Source organism: Melozone crissalis, unplaced genomic scaffold (assembly GCF_028551555.1).
Source record: "Melozone crissalis strain CALT ecotype California unplaced genomic scaffold, PUWL_Pcris_2 ptg000086l_1, whole genome shotgun sequence".
NCBI classification, from domain to species: domain Eukaryota; kingdom Metazoa; phylum Chordata; class Aves; order Passeriformes; family Passerellidae; genus Melozone; species Melozone crissalis.
In genome coordinates this window covers 3,509,954-3,529,264 of record NW_026535863.1, presented here as the reverse complement: position 1 = coordinate 3,529,264, position 19,311 = coordinate 3,509,954, and the positions used below count along the sequence as shown (strand labels likewise).

The window sequence follows — 19,311 nt, the reverse complement described above, 5'->3', positions numbered from 1 at the left end:
GTCAGGGTGTCAGGGCAGCTTTGCTTCCCATCACCGATTTGGGCTGCGAGCTGTAATTTTATAAATATATTTATATATATATATATATATATATATATTATTATTGTTATTATTTTGTGTTTTCAGGCAAGCAAACCAAAAGCTGCTTCCCCTCTGCTGCTGCTGCTCTCGTTTGGGATTTGATTTGCATCATCTCCGTGCCCGTTAAAAGAAATAAATAAATCAAAAAAAAAAAGAAGAGAGGAGGGAAAAAAAAAATAAAAAAAAAAAAAGGGCAAACCAAACCCACACAAAACATGTGCGGAAGGACTTCCACTCCCTGGCTGTGCTGTTGAGGATCAGGAAGAGCCTTTGGGGCTGCAGGATCTCGCCAGGGCTGATGCTGCTGCTCAAGGATTTGGTGCAGGGAGACAAAACTGCCGCCTCTTCCATCCGCTGATCTCAACATCTGCATTTTCCTGCTGCCGTGCTCCCTCTCACACCCTCTCTCCATGGACTGATTTTTTGATTTTTTTCCCTTTTTTTTTTTTGCGGGGTGGGGGGTGGGGGGGGAAGGGAAGGACGAGCAGCGAGCCGAGGCATCATCGTGCTGAGAGGAGCGAAAATTCCCTTTTCTGTCTCTCGCGTTCTGGCGGATCTCTTTCGAGGTTATTCGGCTTTTTGGGCAAGGAAACATGACGTCGCCAGCAAAATTCAAAAAGGATAAGGAGATCATAGCTGAATACGACACCCAAGTGAAAGGTAAGGAATGGTTTTTATTTCCAGCCCTTCCCTGCGAGCCTGCCTGGCGATTGCAGGAGTTTGCCGTGGATGTTTGGGTGGGGAAGAGGGAAATCATTTGCAGATTGCCTGGAATTTGCAGGGTTTTTTTTGGGAATACAAAGCTGGGTCGGGTTTGCAGCGCTGTGTCTGTCCTCGTGGGGTAGTTCCTGCTTTGGTGCTGCCGTTTTTTAAGGTTGTTTTTAATGGAATACCCACATTTTCGAGTTCGGGGAGATCCATCTTCTCCCTGCCTGCCTTTCCCAGACACGGCTCTGCATGTGAAATATGAGAGGCAGGGAATTGCTTTTTAATCCTCTGCCTGTCATGGGAATCTTTGAACAATCTGTGCAGTGTCACAGGAGCATATTTCCACTGCTGCTGATGGGGGACTGTGCCCCGGGGTCCCTGCCGTGCTGTTCGTGCTAGAAACTTCCATTTTTCAGGATTTTCCCCATCACAATTCCCTGCTTTTTCCTTGCCGTGCTGGAGTGTAACACCTCGAGGCTGCAGTGTGGGTGTGGGTGTACACACACACACACACATACAGAGACATAAAAAAATGAATAAATGAATAAAACTCGTGCAGCAGCGTTATTCCCATCATCACACGGAATAATAATCAGATTTAAAAATGGGCTTTGCAATGACCATGCAAATCTCCTGCAGAATTCAGCTGGCTAGCATGTGCCCTAGGTTAAAAAAAAATATAAAAAATGGTGAAATTCCCCTCTGAACTGCTTATTTTTGTGAAGTTTTCGGGATTTAAAAGAATAATTAGGGCTTGTGCATGGCTTGATCCGTGGCTGCTAGGAAGTTGTGAGATTCAGTGATTTATCTAATTGGTTGAAACTTGCTTGGTATGCTCAGAGCATGCAGGAAAGATGGCCTTCGGGCAGGGTTGATCGAGTTAAATCAATGCAATTTGAAAAAGGGAAAAAAAAAAAAAAAAAAGCCAGATTTAAATCTGAGGAGGAAACCTAGATTCAAATTGACAATTAAGATATTGTTTTGCAATTAGGTGCTCGGTTATTTTTCCTGCCTGCTGGGGAGGGGGTTTTGCTTGTTGGTTGTAAATCATTAAAATGTGTTATCCTACCCTGACCCCTGTGCCCTGCACCTAGAAGCAGTTTGGGTACTTATGTTGAAAAATGCTTATTTGAGCAAATATGAAGCTGTGTTGGGAGTTTATTTTGATTTTTTTTTCCTCTTAATATTGAGGTTCTTAAAGTTAGAAAGGAGAAGGGCGTGTTTCTCTTTGACTGGTTTAGTTTCTATTCCTGTTTTCTTGCTGTCTTTGGAAGCGGGAATTGCAGTCAGCATCAAATTAGAGGCTTGGAGGCTCTTTCATTATTTACCCCATCAAAATGTGCGTGATGGATGCGAGCTGGCAGTCACAATATTTGGGAATAACACGGGAAGGAGGCTTTGGAATTAGCAAAGCACATCCTCTCACCTCTCAGCTCTTGCATAAATTAGAAATCCTTCCTTTCCTTTTCAAACAGAGCAGGAAAATGGGAAGGAGCTTTCCCTGCTGCTGCCAGGGCTCAGCTCACCTCTGGCGCTGTCATTGACCTGGAAATGCTGGAAACGTGCTCCCAAAAGTGGATTGCACTAGCGGCACATGGATTTATTTTATATATATATATATTTTTTTTTTTTTTTTGCTTTTTGGCCTTGTAAAGCATTGCAGGAGGTTAAGGAGGGCGGAAGGCATCTGGAGGAGCTGGGAGAAGGGGGTTTCCTTCCTGGATTGGGGTGAGGGCAGGGATGCCTTCCCCTCGGGATGCTCTGCTGTCCCTCGCCCAGTGTGGCTCTGGCTCCGGAGGTGCTGATGCAGCTCCTGGAGGGACCAGGAGCTCAGAAATGCACAGGGCAGTCCTGCAGCAACCCTGTCCCGCATCCCCTGGTGTACTTTAGGGTTTATTTTAGAGCTTTTCCTTTCCCTTTTCCACCCAGGAGCTGCTTTGACCATGGGCATCCTTCTCTCCCTGCCTTTGGGTACCAGTTTTGGAGGGAGACTATGGTCCTTTGATTGTTTTATGGTTTTACATCACTCCCCTAAATGTCTCTCATACAGAACCATGACAGTCCCACAGAAGTCCTGCAGCAACCCTGTCCTGCATCCCCTGGTTTATTTTAGGGTTTATTTTAGAGCTTTTCCTTTCCCTTTTCCACCCAGGAGCTGCTTTGACCATGGGCATCCTTCTCTCCCTGCCTTTGGGTACCAGTTTTGGAGAAAGGAGTCTTTGCTCCTTTCAAAATTTTGCTCGTTTGGTGGTTTGCCATCACTCCCCTAAATGTCTCTCAGCTTTGGAGGAGGACTTTGCTCCTTTCAGAACACCACAAACCTTTGCTTGTTTGGTGCTTTTCCATCACTCCCCTAAATGTCTCTCATACAGAACCATGACAATCCCACAGAAATGCACAGGGCAGTCCTGTAGCAACCCTGTCCTGCATCCCCTGGTTTATTTTAGAGCTTTTCCTTTCCCTTTTCCACCCAGGAGCTGCCTTGACCATGGGCATCCTTCTCTCCCTGCCTTTGGGTACCAGCTTTGGAGAAAGGAGTCTTTGCTCCTTTCAAAACACCACAAAATTTTGCTCGTTTGGTGGTTTGCCATCACTCCCCTAAATGTCTCTCATGCAAAACCATGACAATCCCACTGTAGCAAACCTTCCTACATCCCCTGGTTTATTTTAGGGTTTTAGAGCTTTTCCTTTCCCTTTTCCACCCAGCCTTGACCTTTCAGGAGCTGCTTTGACCATGGGCATCCTTCTCTCCCTGCCTTTAGGTACCAGTTTTGGAGAAAGGAGACTTTCTCCCTTCCAAAACACCACAAACCTTTGCTTGTTTGGTGCTTTTCCATCACTCCCCTAAATGTCTCTCATACAGAACCATGACAATCCCACAGAAATGCACAGGGCAGTCCTGTAGAAACCCTGTCCTGCATCCCCTGGTTTATTTTAGGGTTTTAGAGCTTTTCCTTTCCCTTTTCCACCCAGGAGCTGCTTTGACCATGGGCATCCTTCTCTCCCAGCCTTTGGGTACCAGCTTTGGAGAAAGGTGACTTTGCCCTTTTGCTTGTTTTGTGCTTTTCCATCACTCCCCTGATTTTCTCTCATGCAAATCCCACAGATATCTGAGCTGGGCACTGCTGGGATTCCTTAGGGAATCTCTCAGCCTTAATTCCAGGCACTAATTCCAGGACTCTCCATCCCATGGCAGGATGAGATGATGCTGAACCCATTGAAATCCACAACTGTGGTGGTGCTGCCTCTTCACCAAGCACACCGAGGTTCCTGCAGGATGATTTTGGTGTCCAGTTCTGCCCTCAGTTGTTGGAGCAGCATGGAAATGTTCATTCTGAAATCCTTTTCCTGAGCTGGGAAGGGGAGCAGGGGCTGTGGGGGTGAGATGAATCACGTGTTGGGAGTTGCGAGGTGGCATCTGCTCCTCTGATGACAAAACTCAGATATTTTTTGCTGGCATTTCGAAATTTGCAGCGTTTTTTTTTGTGCTTGGCTCTGCGCTGGGAGCGGTGTTTAGAGGCTTCCTTTAAAACCCTTTAATCCACAAACACCTCCTTAAGCACTTTAAATGATTGCTAATGGAATGATGGAGCTTTGTTTAAAAATTTAATAGCCTTAAGTGGTTAATCAGAAACCATTTAAAGAATGGCTTGATTAATAGATCATCAAGAGGCAAAATTTTTGATTTTCTGTGGCTGAATGAGCTCGGTGGCTTTTACTGAAAAAGGGGCAAAGGATCATGGAATGGTTTGGGTTGGGAGGGACCTTAAAATTCATCTGATGGGCTTCATCTTCCACTGTCCCAGGCGGCTGCAAGAGTTCAGGGACACATCCAGGGATGGGGAGTGGATGAGTGACACTTTCTGTTCTCCTACAGCCATGAGATGTAGGTATTTTTTGTCCCCCCACAGCCATTTCTGTGTCTGTTTTGGGTGTAGCTGGCTCTTCCCATGGTTTGTGTGTGTGTGGAGATAAACATTTGAATGAAATCGATTTCTGAAGATTTTTTTAAACCAAAGTTAGCATGCAGCAGTTAGGGGGCGTGGAGGTGACGAGGAGCTCCTTCCTGTTCTATACTCTGGTTGTGCATCTGTGAAGGTGCCTGGAACAAGGTCTGACCCTCTAATTAACCACCAGAGGTTGTTCTGGATTGCCCAGTGGCCCCATGATCTCCAACATCTGGAGGTCCAGCTCCAAACTCACTCTTCTGCAGAAGGGAATTAACCCACACTTTGATTTTTCCCAACATCTGGAGGTCCAGCTCCAAACTCACTTTTTGCAGAAGGAAATGAACCCACACTTTGATTTTCCTCAGCATCTGGAGGTCCAGCTCCAACCCCACTCTTTGCAGAAGGAAATGAACCCACACTTTGATTTTCCCCAACATCTTGAGGTTCAGATCCAAACCTACCTTTCTGCAGAAGGGAATTAACCCACACTTTGATTTTCCTCAGCATCTGGAGGTCCAGCTCCAAACTCACTTTTTGCAGAGGGAAATTAACCCACACTTTGATTTTCCCCAACATCTTGAGGTTCAGCTGTGGAAGTGCCTGGAACCAGGCTGGACACAGACTGGTCTGACCCTCTAACTGACCACCAGAGGATGTGCTGGATTGCCCAGTGACCCCATGGCCTCCAACATCTGGAGGTTCAGCTCCAAACCCACTCTTCTGCAGAAGGGAATGAACCCACACTTTGATTTTCTCCAGCATCTGGAGGTCCAGCTCCAAACCCACTCTTTGCAGAAGGGAATGAACCCACACTTTGATTTTCTCCAGCATCTGGAGGTCCAGCTCCAAACCCACTCTTCTGCAGAAGGGAATGAACCCACACTTTGATCTTCTCCAGCATCTGGAGGTCCAGCTCCAAACTCACTTTTTGCAGAGGGAAATTAACCCACACTTTGATTTTCCCCAACACCTCCATTGACCTCCATCCTTCCTCCGCTGCTTCCACGCTTTGTCCTCTCTGCTCCTGGCCTCCTTGGAGTGCTTTTTTCCAGGAATCTCCAGCAGGAATGCTGTCAGGCAGTCGGGATTCTCCTGCCGGGATGACCCAGGGCCAGCAGGGGAGGGAAGGGCTGCTTTGATACCTCCCGGTGCCGTGTGCTCGCAAAGCCTGAGAGCCCCGTGAGGCTGCAGAGTGAGATTCCCCCGCTCCATATGGAGCCTTTGATATCTCAAGCTCATCCCCTTGTCCGGGTTGTCTCTCCCAATTCCTTTGTGCAAGTTGTGGTGAGGCAGAGATAATTAATTTATGCTGTTCCGTGTGAGGTTGGGATGCTGCTGCCTCTGTGTGCCCTGTCAGGGTGGGTTTTTTTTTGGTTTAATATATTAAATTGGAGTGTACACTTGCTGAGGAAAGAAAAGCCAGTGATTTATCTCTTAATTCTCCTTTTCTTTCTCCTCGTGTCCCACGAGAGCCTTATATTTAATTAGTTTGTATAAAGCCTCAGTAAATAGCTCCATGGTTGGAGCTGCAGAAATTTAATACTGACATTTTTTTACACCAGCCAGGGCTCATAAAACCACTTCTTGTCCTTGAGCAGTCGCTAGCAAAGGTTAAAATGCATCTCTTGCAGATCTTGCAGCCCAGCCCAAAAAGTGCTAAAAATATGACAAATGGATGAGGTAATTTACAGCAGGAGCAAGCAGAGCCCAGAGGTGGCTGCTGAGCTGAGTTTGCCTTTGCTGAGGGAAGATTCCCGATAAGAACAACTTCAGGGCAACCTCCCAGCTGCCATCACACTCAGGCTACTGAAATGTCTCAAAACTTTCCCTTAAACCTCCCCAAAATGGCTGATAAATTTTGGAGAAATCCCTTTTCCCTCTCTGTGTTGGATGCCTGAGAGTGTGGCTGATCTGATTGTGATTTTTTTTTCTTTTTTTTTTTTTTTGGCCTTAAATGCTGTGTGGAAATCTCATTTGTATGGTCCATCTTCCTGAGGGAGGCTGGGCAGTTTTTAATCCTGGTGAGCTTTTCCAGCCCTTCAGGGTGTAAAGATGGCAAAAGTGGCTGTGATGGGGTCAGAGCTGTAATTTGGGGGGCTGGAAGGGAAATTTGATGTTTTTGGTGATGATTTGTACCAGAAATTGGGATTTCTCTCAATGGTTGCAGGGTTTTTTTTAACAGAATATCCTTCAGATTTTTAGATCAATGAGCTGAGATCACTGTCATTTATTTTCCTGCTGCACTTTGGGATTTTTCAGTGATGCTTTTGTTGATGATTTGAACCAAAAACTGGCATTTTTTTCAATGGTTGCAGGGTTTTTTTGCCTTCAGATTTTTAGATCACTGAGCTGAGCTCACTGTCATTTATTTTCCTGCTGAACCCGTGCACTTTGGGATTTTTTGGTGATGATTTTTACCAAAAATTGGCATTTCTCTCAATGGTTGCAGGGTTTTTTTAACCTTCAGATTTTTAGCTCAATGAGCTGAGATCACTGTCATTTATTTGGGATTTTTCAGTGGTGTTGATGTCACACATAAATGTTGATTTCTCCTTTGTGTTCGCCACCTGGTCAGGTCACCAGGTTGGTCACTGCGCACCTTGGGTGGGATTCCCAGAATTTTCAACACACCCCATAAAGAGACTTTCCAACCCCTCACCCCGGTGTGGTTGAGTGAAAAAATCCCGAATTCTGATATTTTAACTCTGCACGCCTTGGATTAACGTTGCCATTTAAAATGTGAAACTACCTTTTAAGGGGTTTTTGCAGTTAATCAGGGCTCCGTGCCTGTAAGTGATTCCATTTGTTTGCAACAATGACTTGCTCTGGAATTGCTGTGGAATCATCTGGTTTTCTGCAGTTCCTGATAGTGCTAATCCCTTGAGTTTTGGAGCTGCTTTGGCCCAGCCAAGCAAACTTTGGTGCCAAAAAAAGGGGGAAGGGGGCGTTGGGAGACTGCCTTGATCTTCCAGCAAGAGTTTGTGTTTTTGTGTCCAACTCCTGCTAATGGATTATTAATGAGCATGGAAAGAGGTGAAGGAATGCAGAGTCTGCCTTCTTTCCTCTCCAGCTCCAAAATCCCTTTTTTTTTTTTTTTTAATTTTATATTTTTTGCAGTTTCATCAGGTGTTGGAAGGCTGGAGAGCAAAGCTGACCAAACCACTCCATGCTCTTAAGTGCTGCAGTTCCCTCCAAAAGCAGAGGGAATTGCCAGTGTAACTCCAGTAGGATTCTATTAAAAGTTTGCTGGTCATAGCCAGTTTTCCCTGACTCCCAGCTAAGGGACAGAACATTTTTCCTCAGCTCTAAACGATTTCCTTTCCTGGTGAGGTTACAAATTAGTATCTCTCCCTTTTCCTCTCAGTTAAAAGGCTCCGCTCCTCTTTTATTCTTTTTTTTTAAACCCTTACTAAATTTTTTTTTTGGCCATTTTGGGGATTTACTTGGAGGAATCTCTTTGCCTGGTCAAATTTTTATTTTTTTTTTTTTTTTCATAGCTGTCGTTATGAAGAGTGAAAAATCCGAACCTTTGTTGAGATGGAAAGTATGTTCAAGCACATGTTCCCTTGAATGGCTTTCACTGTGCCACGCACAGTTGATATTCATTACTCACAACTTTATTTAGTTCGTTTTTTTGGGATGACTTTCACAGATTTTTCATGGTTTTCTCTCTGAGAATTCCTACAACATCACGGCTGTCCTGCTCTTGGAACACTGTCAGTGCTTTGTAGGCAATGGAAACAAACGGAGTATGGGATTTATTGTGGGATAAAAGTGTGGAATAAAATGGGAGAAAAGGGTCTTGACCTTGCAGCAATTCCATCAGTAGAGACCAGTCTCCATTTTTACATTTTTTCTCCCCTTTTCTCCCCAAATTGCAGCACAAATAGACAAAACAGGGCCTTCTTTCTGTGAAATCCCTGGAAAATGCTCATTGAAAACCCTGGATGTGTTTGAAGTCAGAAACCATATGGATGTAATGTGAGGAAGCTCAACTGGTGGTGTTTTGTTTTTTTTTTTTTCCAAGAAGATGCTGTTAATGGATTGGAACCATTTAAAACATTGTAATCTTTTTGCCATTATTTGCTGCTTTTGAACTGGAAATCTTCTGACCCAGTTGTTCTGCTTTTGAGTTTGGGTTTAATCACAGGTGTTGCTAAATGTGCTGCAGAAATTCTCAGGTCTTTAAGGGTTTCCAGCAATAATTCACATTGTTTGGTGTGAAATGGGCTGAATTAGGCCAGAGGAGCGTTTTTGCCTTTTTGACTCTTGAGAAGGAGCCAAATAATCAGATTAACTCCAAACCCAGCGTGGATTTCAATGTCCAGCCCTGAATTTCTGCAGCAGGGTTGGTCCTGCTACATCTGACGTTGGTTTTGTTGTTTTATTTTTATTTTTTCTTAAATCGTAGGACTTTCCAGGAAGAGCTTCTTGGCTCCTTGCACTTGGGAAGGATTTTTGGTTTGTTTTTGCACCGCTGTCATTGGAGGATGGTTTTCCTGCAGGGAGGAAACCATGGAACGATGCAATTTATAGATGGGGAGTGCTTGCAAATTGAATTTACTTAAAATATCAGCAGTTGTTGCCTGGGAATGAGTCCCTGGGTGGGTCCTGGGTCAGCAGTCCAGTCCCACTGCATGGCATGCTCTAAATTTGTAAATTTAGGTGGGAAAACTGGGAAATTCCACAACATCATTTCTTGATGCAAGTTCACACTGGAGCGGGGCTCTTGTTGTCCTGCAGCAATAAAGTAAAATGTGGTGCTAAAATATATTTTATGTGATTCTGCTGCTTCTAGGAAAAAAAAAAATAAAAATAGGGGTTATTCACATATTAATTTAGCTCCGTTTGTGGTAAAATACGGGGAATTTTTTGGGATAGGATTATTTATTCACGGAACTTGCACTCATCCGCCGGGTGTAATTGCTCAGTGCGGGCAGGGCTGAGGCCACCAGGGCTGTGACAATTCTCCTTTTCCAGCCCAGCTCCCCTGGGAAGGGCTGCAGGAGCCTGTCCCAAGCGTTTTCCTGGGAAGTGACAGCGGTGAGGAGTGAGCTGCCCCCGAGGCCATGGCTGGCACTGTGGGGCCCCATCCATCCATCCATCCATCCATCCATCCATCCATCCATCCCTGAGGGGAGATGAAGCGAAGCTGATGCTCGCCCGCCTTCAGGAGCTGGATCAAGGGCCTGTAAAGCAGAATCAGGGAATTGTTTGGATGTGCCAAGATGCTGGCATCCCTTCCCTCTGGCAGGGCTGCTTTCCTGGCTGGAGCACTGAGAAAATCCACTGTCTAAGCCCTATTTAGCTCCCTACTTGTCCATTTATTGATATTTTACATTTTAATTTTTATACATATCTATTAATTTATTATTAATAAATACATATATAATACATACAATAGGTATTTATTAATAGATAATAAAGACATGTTATATAATAATGCATATATAACAATACAGATATAGTATTATAGTAATATTATAATATTACATCATATTATATTATATAACAATACATATATAATAACATAATATGTAATAATCAATGTTAATTTATTAGTAATAAATACATATTTAATACATATAATATGTATTTCTTAATACATAATACATACATTATGAAATAATACATATAAAATAATATAGTAATACTATAATATAATGTACTATAATATAATATACTATAATATAATATACTATAATACTATATATTATATTATATTATATTATATTATATTATATTATATCATAATGCGTATATAATATAATAATATAACAACATAATAATATAATATAATAATCAATAATATTAATTTCTTGATGATAAATACATGTATAATATGTATAATAGGTATTTATTAATAGATAACAAATACATATATAATAATATAGCTTTATAATTATATGTAATAGAATACATATGTGATATAATAATATATATAATACATATCTTAAATAATAATAGTAATAGGTGTATTTTTTTGGTTATTGGCAAGTGTAAATTCAGACCTGTGACCCATAAAGCAAATTCTCATGGGTGTGTTTTGACAGTTCTGATGAGCCTGAAATGCATCAAAATCTGAGAAAAGCACATTAATAAGAAGCTGCCATTGTTGCTGTGAGGGTAAAAAAGTTTCCTTAATCATTTTTCCTTAATCTGTGCAGGGGACGAGTGGGTGACAGTGACGGAGCAGAGTGTGGGGGTGCAGGCCCACGGAGGTTTTCCCCCCGTGTTCGATAAGCAGCCACTCAGAAATGGAATAAATGAAGCTCCCTGTGAAGTGGTTTTGGAAAGGAGCCTGGCTGTGCTTTGGTCTCTTTCATCAATGGAGCCCTTCCTGACTTTTCTGTCTCCTCTCCATCTGGGGAAGGAGGAGGAGGCTTCATCCCAGTTACACCAGTAACCCCCCAGAATTTGTGCTGCAGAGGGTCCCAGCTCCTCAGGGCCTGCAGAAAAATGCTGAAACAGGAACAAAAGGCTTTGCCTGTAAAGGATTTTAAAGTGTGCAGCTGGAAAAGGGAGGGGGAAAGGAGGGAGAAATGCAGCACTACAAAGGTCACAGGATACACTGATGATGTTTGGATGGAAACTCAACTTGCTATGAATGAAATTGTGCTCTTGTGTTTTCCCCCTGGAGCTGAATGTCTAAAAACTCTGAATACTCCTTGTTCTGGTTCTTTTTTTTTTTTTTTTTTTTTTTTTTAACTTTTCTGTTTCTGGTGCTTGTAAGCTGTGCTGTAGAAATGAAAAAATAAAAAAAAGGGGAAAAAGGGAGTATGGACAGCACCCACAGACAGGCTGGGTGAGATTCAAACAATCTGAGCTCTGCCAGGTTCATCAGAGCTGTGACATTCTTGGGTTCTGGTTGTTTGCAAGGCAAAATTTTGTCTGTATTAAATGTGTGAGTTTCCTTAGCAGGGAGCTTGTGCTGGCAAAGATTTCAGCTCTGCAGAGCAGGGTTGTTGGATAAACTCAGAATTAGGGCTCAGCACCCCTTGGAGCAGATTTCTGGACCCCTCAAGTGTTGATTTTATTTCCTGTGTGTGTGAAGGCTCGTTGTTAAATTGCCTTTTCTCCCTCCTTATGCCATCCAGATTGCTTGTGTTAGCTCTGAGGTTGGTTTGAACTTTTATCAATCCATATGCTGGAGTTACCTTCCATGAAATGATTCATTTCTGACTGTAATGATAAATTAATTTTCGCATAAGTCCTTTTATTTAGGCCAGTTGCCTAATGCCAAACACATTTATAACCATTGTCTTCATACTTAAGGAATTAATCTTAATTTAGGCTTTATGTCAGATTATTTCCCCCATCACAGTGAACTTCATAGAATAAAGCTGGGAAGGGCTCCTTGCATCCATTAATTTCCACTTTTCGCACTTTCTCCCTGAAAATCTTGGCTAAAAACACTCCCCACCAAACCTGCCGGTGGAAATTCAGGTGGTGGTTTGGTTTCAGATTTAAATTGGGAAAAAATTCTGGAAAATCCCTGCAGGTAGAGCTTTCTTTTATACCCTGAAAGCAGCGACAGCTTTTGGCAGTGAAAGATTTGTTTTGGTTTGGTTTTGTTGGGGTTTTTTTGTTTTATTTTGTTCTGGAACTCCCAGCTATTTTCTGATAAACACCCTGGAACAGTTGGGCATTCTTGCTGTGATTTATCCATTTTTGCTGCCGGGCTGCTCCTGACTCTCTGATTTTCTTGTCCTTGCTGAAATGAGAATCTCAGGGCTGGACCCAGACTTGAGGGTCCCATCAGAATTTTGGGGAAGAAAAAGACAAACCCCTATGGGGGTTTGGGAAATTCAACAAAATCCAATATCCCATATGGAGGGATGAGAATTAAATATTGTTTTTGTGCTGCTGGAGGTTCCTTGAGTTGTGAATTCAGCACTATACACTCTTTTGAACTGTGAATTCCACGCTAAACACTATTTTCTGATGAACACTATTTTCTGAATGCCCTGGAACAGTTGGGCATTCTTGCTGTGATTTATCCATTTACTGCTTCTGACTCCTTGATTTTCTCGTCCTTGCTGAAGTGAGATCCTCAGAACTGTCCCCAGACTTGAGGGTCCCATCAGAATTTTGGGGAAGAAAAAGACAAACTCCTATGGGGGTTTGGGAAATTCAACAAAATCCAATATCCCATATGGAGGGATGAGAATTAAATGTTGGTTTTGTGCTGCTGGAGGTTCCTTGAACTGTGAATTCCACACCAAACATTATTTTCTGATAAACACCCTGGAAAAGTTGGGCATTCTTGCTGTGATTTATCCATTTTTGCTGCCTGGCTGCTCCTGACTCTTTGATTTTCTTGTCCTTGCTGAAATGAGGGGCTCAGAACTGGACCCAGACTTGAGGCTCCATCAGAATTTTGGGGAGGAGCAAGACAAGTTTGGGAAATCCCACAATATCCAACATCCCATATGGAGGGATGAGAATTAAATGTTGGTTTTTGTGCTGCTGGATGTTCCTTGAACTGTGAATTCCGCACTAAACACTGGCTGGGAGCTGGAATAGCAGCTGTAATTTTCTCCCAGCTCCCTCCCATGGTTTGCAGTGGTTTTAGGATCAGGCTTCATGCAAATAACTCCCATTGCACCCCACCCTGTCCCAAAGCCAGAGCAGCTCCACCAGCTGCCATGGTTGGGATGAAAGCGCTGCTAATTTGCTGTTACCTTTAATTTAAGGATTCTGCATCCTGGGGAAGGCTCTCTGTAAGAAGTTATTTGTGTGTTGACTGTTTAAACACATTTATCAGTCCCAAAAGATCGATGCCTCTCCTTGCAAGGAGGAGCTTGCTTTGAGGTCCTGCACGGAAAGGTGTGTGCAGGGGAAGAGCAAGTAGATTTTTTATTTATTTATTATTTTATTTTTTTAATGAAAGCCAGCCAGCCAGCCCTGCCTGGGCTGTCTTGTGGGGAGGTTGTGCTGTGTTTGCAGAATGGCTTTGAGGGCGATAGGAAGAACAAATCCAGCTCTGAGAAGCACAAGGAGAACAGGTTCCCTTTCCTTCCCACCTCCTTTTTTTCCATTGCTTCTTGTCTTGTGCCTCTCTAAAATTTTATCAATAAATCACAGATCCCCCTGAAGTCTCATTGCTTATGGCAATAACACCAAAACTTGTTGACCACTCACTTTTTTTAGAGCACAATTCCTCATTTCTCTTACAGAGAATGGGTTTGTTTTTTTTTTTTCGGATAATAGGAAAGCACTTTTGGTTTTGTTTTGATCAAAACCCATTTATTTATCTGGCTTTGTTTGAAGTAGCCCAAACACAATGTTCTTTTCAATACAATAAAGAGCTTTTCAGCTGTATCACAGATTTCTTGAAGTTTATATTTTATTACTGCATCACTTTCTAAATTTCACTCAGCACCTTTTCTCTGCTTACATTGTGGTCTCCCTTTCTAAATTTCACTCACTATCTTTTCTCTGCATAGATTTTGGTCTCCCTTTCTAAATTTCACTCAGTATCTTATCTCTGCTTAGATTTTGGTCTCCCTTGCCTCTTAGTGTAAATGCGGGAGTTTATGAATCATATATAATAATTATAATTGAGAATTCTTGCACCTTTGATGCCTGAAAAACCCAAGGAACCCAAAAGCCAGAGTCGTCTTTCAGAGAATTCTGATTGTGAAACTTCCTGTATCACATTTTAAACGTTATAAACGTTATTTCTCATCTGCCTTAAAGCTAAATAGTAAAATAATTTAGTTTGATGTTATTTGAGTTATTATCAGATACACAACCGCATGTGTATTCTAACATGCATGCAATAAAAAAAATTGCTTTTTTCCTTTAAAATTAAATGCATTTTCGTTTTGCAAAGCTGGTTTATGATCATTGAGAGAGCATCCAGAGTTGAAGCCAGCCTGGCGTGCTGGTGTCAGGGCTGCTCCTTGCCTTGGCCGAGGACGGGGATCCTCCTGCCCTTGATCCAGATCTGGTGCTGGGAGTCTGTGTGCCCTCAGTTGGGCCTTTCAGCACATCCTGCTCAGCTCATTGTGTTCCAAGCAGCCCAAAAGTAGGTGAGGAGATTAAATGGTAGCGAGTGACTCGAAATGACCTAAATCAAGGTCTCTGCTGAGATTTCTGGGATTCGGTTACGCGTCTTGAAACGCGCTGAGAGAACACGGAGCTTTTTTTATATCTCGCTTTTTGTCTGGCAGCGCAGCCCGCGTGGCTGGACAGGATGTGCCTCTTCTTTTCAAGAATATTGCTTGGACAGAGGAGATAACTTTTACTTTGTGTGATTCTTTTTGTGTTGTTCCTTTTTTGAATTTTTTGGAGGGGACAGAAGGACAAATGCCAGGGTGATGCTGAATGAGTGTCTGTCTGTCCAGCCAAGGGATCCCTGGAACAGGGAGAGGGGGATGCAGCTCATCCCTCAAATAGAACTGAGCTGCAAAGAACAATCAAAAAAAAAAAACAACTCCAGGGATGAGTCAGAGCTTTGTAGAGTCTGGAATCGGGTTGTCAGCAAGCTGAAATGTGTCTGCACTTATCCCTTGCTTTCATTCCTTTCTCCCTTCGCTTTTCCCCTCTCTCTGGTTCCTGCTGTTTTGGGGATTAAGAAGGAAATAAACACTCCCCTGAAATCTCCCAACACAAACAATCAGGTTTGCTATTTTTAAGCATCATTTTTTTTTTTTTCGTGATTCTCCCAAAGTTCTTTTTGCTCCACTGGGATTGAGTTTGAATGGCTGTTCTCTTGAAGTTTTATTTTTAGGAGTGGGAGGCTTGTGTGAAGTTCAGTGCTGGCAGAGATATACTGGTTTGCCAGTCCTGGATGGCAAATTTATATTTTAAAATCTTGAAATCTTTCAAGGTGCCAAGAAAAGAGACCAGGTGAGAATGTGAAGGATGCTCATTTTGCCACCTCCTGTACTGGGATTGTGTTGCCATTTCCCCACATCTTTGAGGAACCCTTGGTGTTGAAGCCAACCTTCCCTATTCCCACTGAGCCTTGGGAAGCTTTTTAATTTAAACAAGAGGAATTTTGGGAATGTTAAATGTATTTTTGTGGGCTGATTCCTTGTCCTTTCCTTGTAGAACAAACTTTTTCCTTGGAGTGGGCTCCCTCATTGCTGGGATGGATTTTTTGGGGTGTTTGTGGGGAAGAGGGGTTGGTGCCAGAGCAAACAGAAGATTCCCTGTGCTGCAGAGACCTTCTCCTTTTTTTCTCTAAATAAACTAAAATTTTCACTGCTCTGGTGCTGTCTCAGTGCTCACCTGGCTTTTGCTGCCGTCCCACACAAGGAGAACACTGCACAGCAATTGTGGAGGAAGAGGAAAAATGTGTCAGGAGCAGAGAGAAATCAGCTTTGCCCTGAAAATAATCAGGCTGGACTTGAAATTCAGTGAGTGCCTGGTTCTGTGGTGATTTCATTTTCTGTGCTGAGGTCAGGCTGCTCATCCCAGCGTTTTCTGCACGCTGGGAATTCTGTGCCAGTGGTGACACGGGGGATGGCTTCTATTACTGATGGCAAATTGGTTAATAACGTGGTTACTCTAAATAAACTAATACTGCACACTTAATAGATTTTCTACAGCTACTATTAATTTGCTGGCGTGGGGATTTTATTTTTGGGTTAATTTTAGTTCTCTTGCTCAGCCAGATGCACGTTTCTGGAGCATGTAACCATCCATCGAAGCTTTGGAGAGTTGTGGCAGCAAGCAGTGGTTCTTCCCTAGAAAGGCTTAAAATGCCATTTAATACTCCAGGCTGACGGCTTGAACTCACCAAGCTTGTTAATGGCTTAATTGCTGTCATTTTGATTTGGGCAGAGGTTATTTTCAGTTTTCTCCTGTTGGCAGGGTTGTTGTAGATGAAGTCAGAAGTCCAGTGAACGCAGCAAGCAGAAGAGAATTGATCAGTGAGTTCATTTTTGAGGCTGTTTTTGCCCTTTGCTTGCTAAGAGGTTCCTTGATTACATTTTCTTTAATGCACTCTTCACATACAGCAAAAAAGGGGGAAGAAGCAAAACCCAGTTTGGTGCACGAGAAGTTTGCATGACTCAACCTTCATCTTTTATAGGTCCTGATTCAAATTCATTCCCTGTTTTGTAGCAGTGGAAATGTCACCAAATGTTCCCGCTGTGGGGAGTGACTCCTGCCTCGGTGCTGGAGTGCTCCAGGCTGCCAAAGGTGGTGGGATCTGGCAGGAAAATGGGATTCTGGATGGATGCACAGTGGGAGGATGAATCACTTTTCTGCTCCTTTTGGACCCAAACTGGAGCTGGAGAGGAGATTTGGGCTCTGGAGAAATCTCTACTTTGGATTTCCAAATGTCTTAAGAACACCAAGGGGCTGATGGGGCTCCTGGGGTTTGAATAACTTCAGGTTTTTTTTAGAGGCTGATATTTGTGTGACAATTACAAATCACAGCAATTAATGTTTATAGGCATAGCCTGAGCCCATGGCTTTATTTTTGTCAATGGGAATCATTCACAAAGAATTAAGGAGTCGTGCTGAGATGAGCATTGGCATTTATTCCCAGCATGTGTGCCTGGGTTTTGATTTATTTGGATATATTTGGATTTCCTTGCAAGTCACAGAGGTTAGCTGGTGTTGTTTTGTTCTTGGAAAGCAGAGTGGCTGCTGATTCCTGTGAAATTTGCTGTGTGGGTTTGTGATTCATGCAGTACCTGTTGTATCAGTGCAGGAATGATGCTGGATCAGTGGGATTTTAATAATTCCAGGTAATTCAGGAAGTTCAGTGGCGAATTAACCCCTCATTATTTCAAACCCCAGCAGTGTGTCAGAGGAGCACCTGATTGAGCTCTGTGCAGCCCCTGGCCAGGTAATTCAATGGAAAATTCAGGTAATTCAGTGGAAAATCACTGGATTGTGGCTCAGTGCAGGCACACTTGGGATGTATTTACTGTGAGAGGATAACTTCACTGTGCATCTCTGTCCTGTAAACCTCTTTATCTATCAGGGATTGTCTTTAAAACCTTACTCAGGCTGGAAATGGAGGTGTCCTGGAGGGAACTCCAGCCAGCCCCTGTTGGGAAGGTGGCACTTCATGGTCTGGGTGACACGGTGGGGCTGGGTCACAGCTGTAGCCACGATATTTTCTGAAAAATCCCTTTGCCAGCATTTTTCTCCTGAGAAGCTGAGAGGCCTCAGGAACAAAATGTAAACAAGAATTATCTGCTGCTGTGGAATGCAACGGGTGCATCTGGGATTGGTTATTTCTAATTAATGGACAATCACAGTCCGGCTCTCTCGGACTCTCTGGTCAGTCACAAGATTTTAATATTACTGGTTCCTATTCCTTTAAAGCCTTTTGATAAAATCCTTTCTTCTATTCTTTTAGTATAGTTTTAATATATCATTTTAAAATATAATATATAATAGATATATATAATATATAATATATAATATATAATATATTATATATTATATATTATATATTATATATTATATATTATATATAATGAAATAATAATAAAATAATATAAACAATAAAATAATAACAAAATAAAACAATATAATATATAATAATATAACAATATCTAATAAAATAATAAAATAAAATAATAAAAATCACAAAATAATAAAATAAAATAACAAAATTACATCTCAAAAAATAATATAATCATAAAATAATTCCAGAACTCCATGTTCTGAAACATGGAGTCCAGGTTTCTCATCTCTCCCTCGTCCTGGGACCCACAAACACCACCACACACAGCCTGGACTCTGATCCTGGAGGTGTTTGAGGTCTTTTCCAAGCTGTGTGATGCTGTGAGGAGCTGGCTCATGGACGTGCTCTTGTCCTCTGCAGCTCCCCACACCTGCCCCGCTGTTTTCCCTCAGCCACTTTTCCTCTCCCGTTGTTTTTTAATCGCAAACTCCACCCCGCGCCCGGCGGGCAGCGCTTCAAAATCCACAATCTCAAGGCTGCCTCGGCTCTTGCTTCCCAGCCAGAGCTGACATCTGAGGAGAAGCTGTTTGAGGCTGTAAATAGCCCTGGCAGGGAGGTGGACAGCAGCGCACAATGTGGCCGTGGGGCTCCGGGCTATTCTTAGCGGACAATGGCCGGAATGAAAAGCTGCAGCGCGCCGGGGCCATTGTGTGCTCTGATGTTTTTAATTCTGGGCCCTTCAGGGCCTTCTCCTCTTATTGGAGACATCTCGCTGTTTTTCTGTCCTGGGGAGAGTGGAGGTTGTGAGGGGAAATGAGAGGAGACCCCAGCGGGCCTCGTGTGTCGTTGACGCAGTTTTGAAAAGAGGGAACTGAAACTTCCCCCGGGAAAGAATTTTCTGTTTGTTCTGTTTTGAGTGTGTTGTGAAATCAAGGAAAGGACAAGCTGATATTAAATGGAAATTGAGGTGGTTGTGGATGCCGCAGCCTTGATTAACTCAATTTTTCACTTGCTTAGTGGCACTCCACCAGCACAGTTCAATCCCTAGAAAACACCACTAAAATTAAATAAAAATCCAAAATTCTGAGAGTCACAGAAGCCCAGACCGGTTTGGCTTGGAAGGGACCTTCAAGCCCATCTTGTTTAAAGGGAAGAGACCTTAAACCCCATGGGCAGGGGTTTAAATTGATA

At 42.8% G+C, this 19,311-nt stretch overlaps 1 protein-coding gene across 4 annotated transcripts in view; it reads left to right on the top strand.

The window, feature by feature from the left end:
- The first annotated feature begins 530 nt into the window (after window positions 1-530).
- SRGAP2 (SLIT-ROBO Rho GTPase activating protein 2) overlaps window positions 531-19,311 on the top strand; it is a 134,097-nt gene continuing 115,316 nt past the window's right edge. For all 4 annotated transcript variants that reach the window (XM_054290704.1, XM_054290703.1, XM_054290705.1 and 1 more), the window contains exon 1: window positions 531-741. In XM_054290704.1, coding sequence (XP_054146679.1) covers window positions 675-741 — 67 coding nt within the window. In that variant the 5' untranslated portion in view covers window positions 531-674. The remainder of the gene's footprint in view (window positions 742-19,311) is intronic.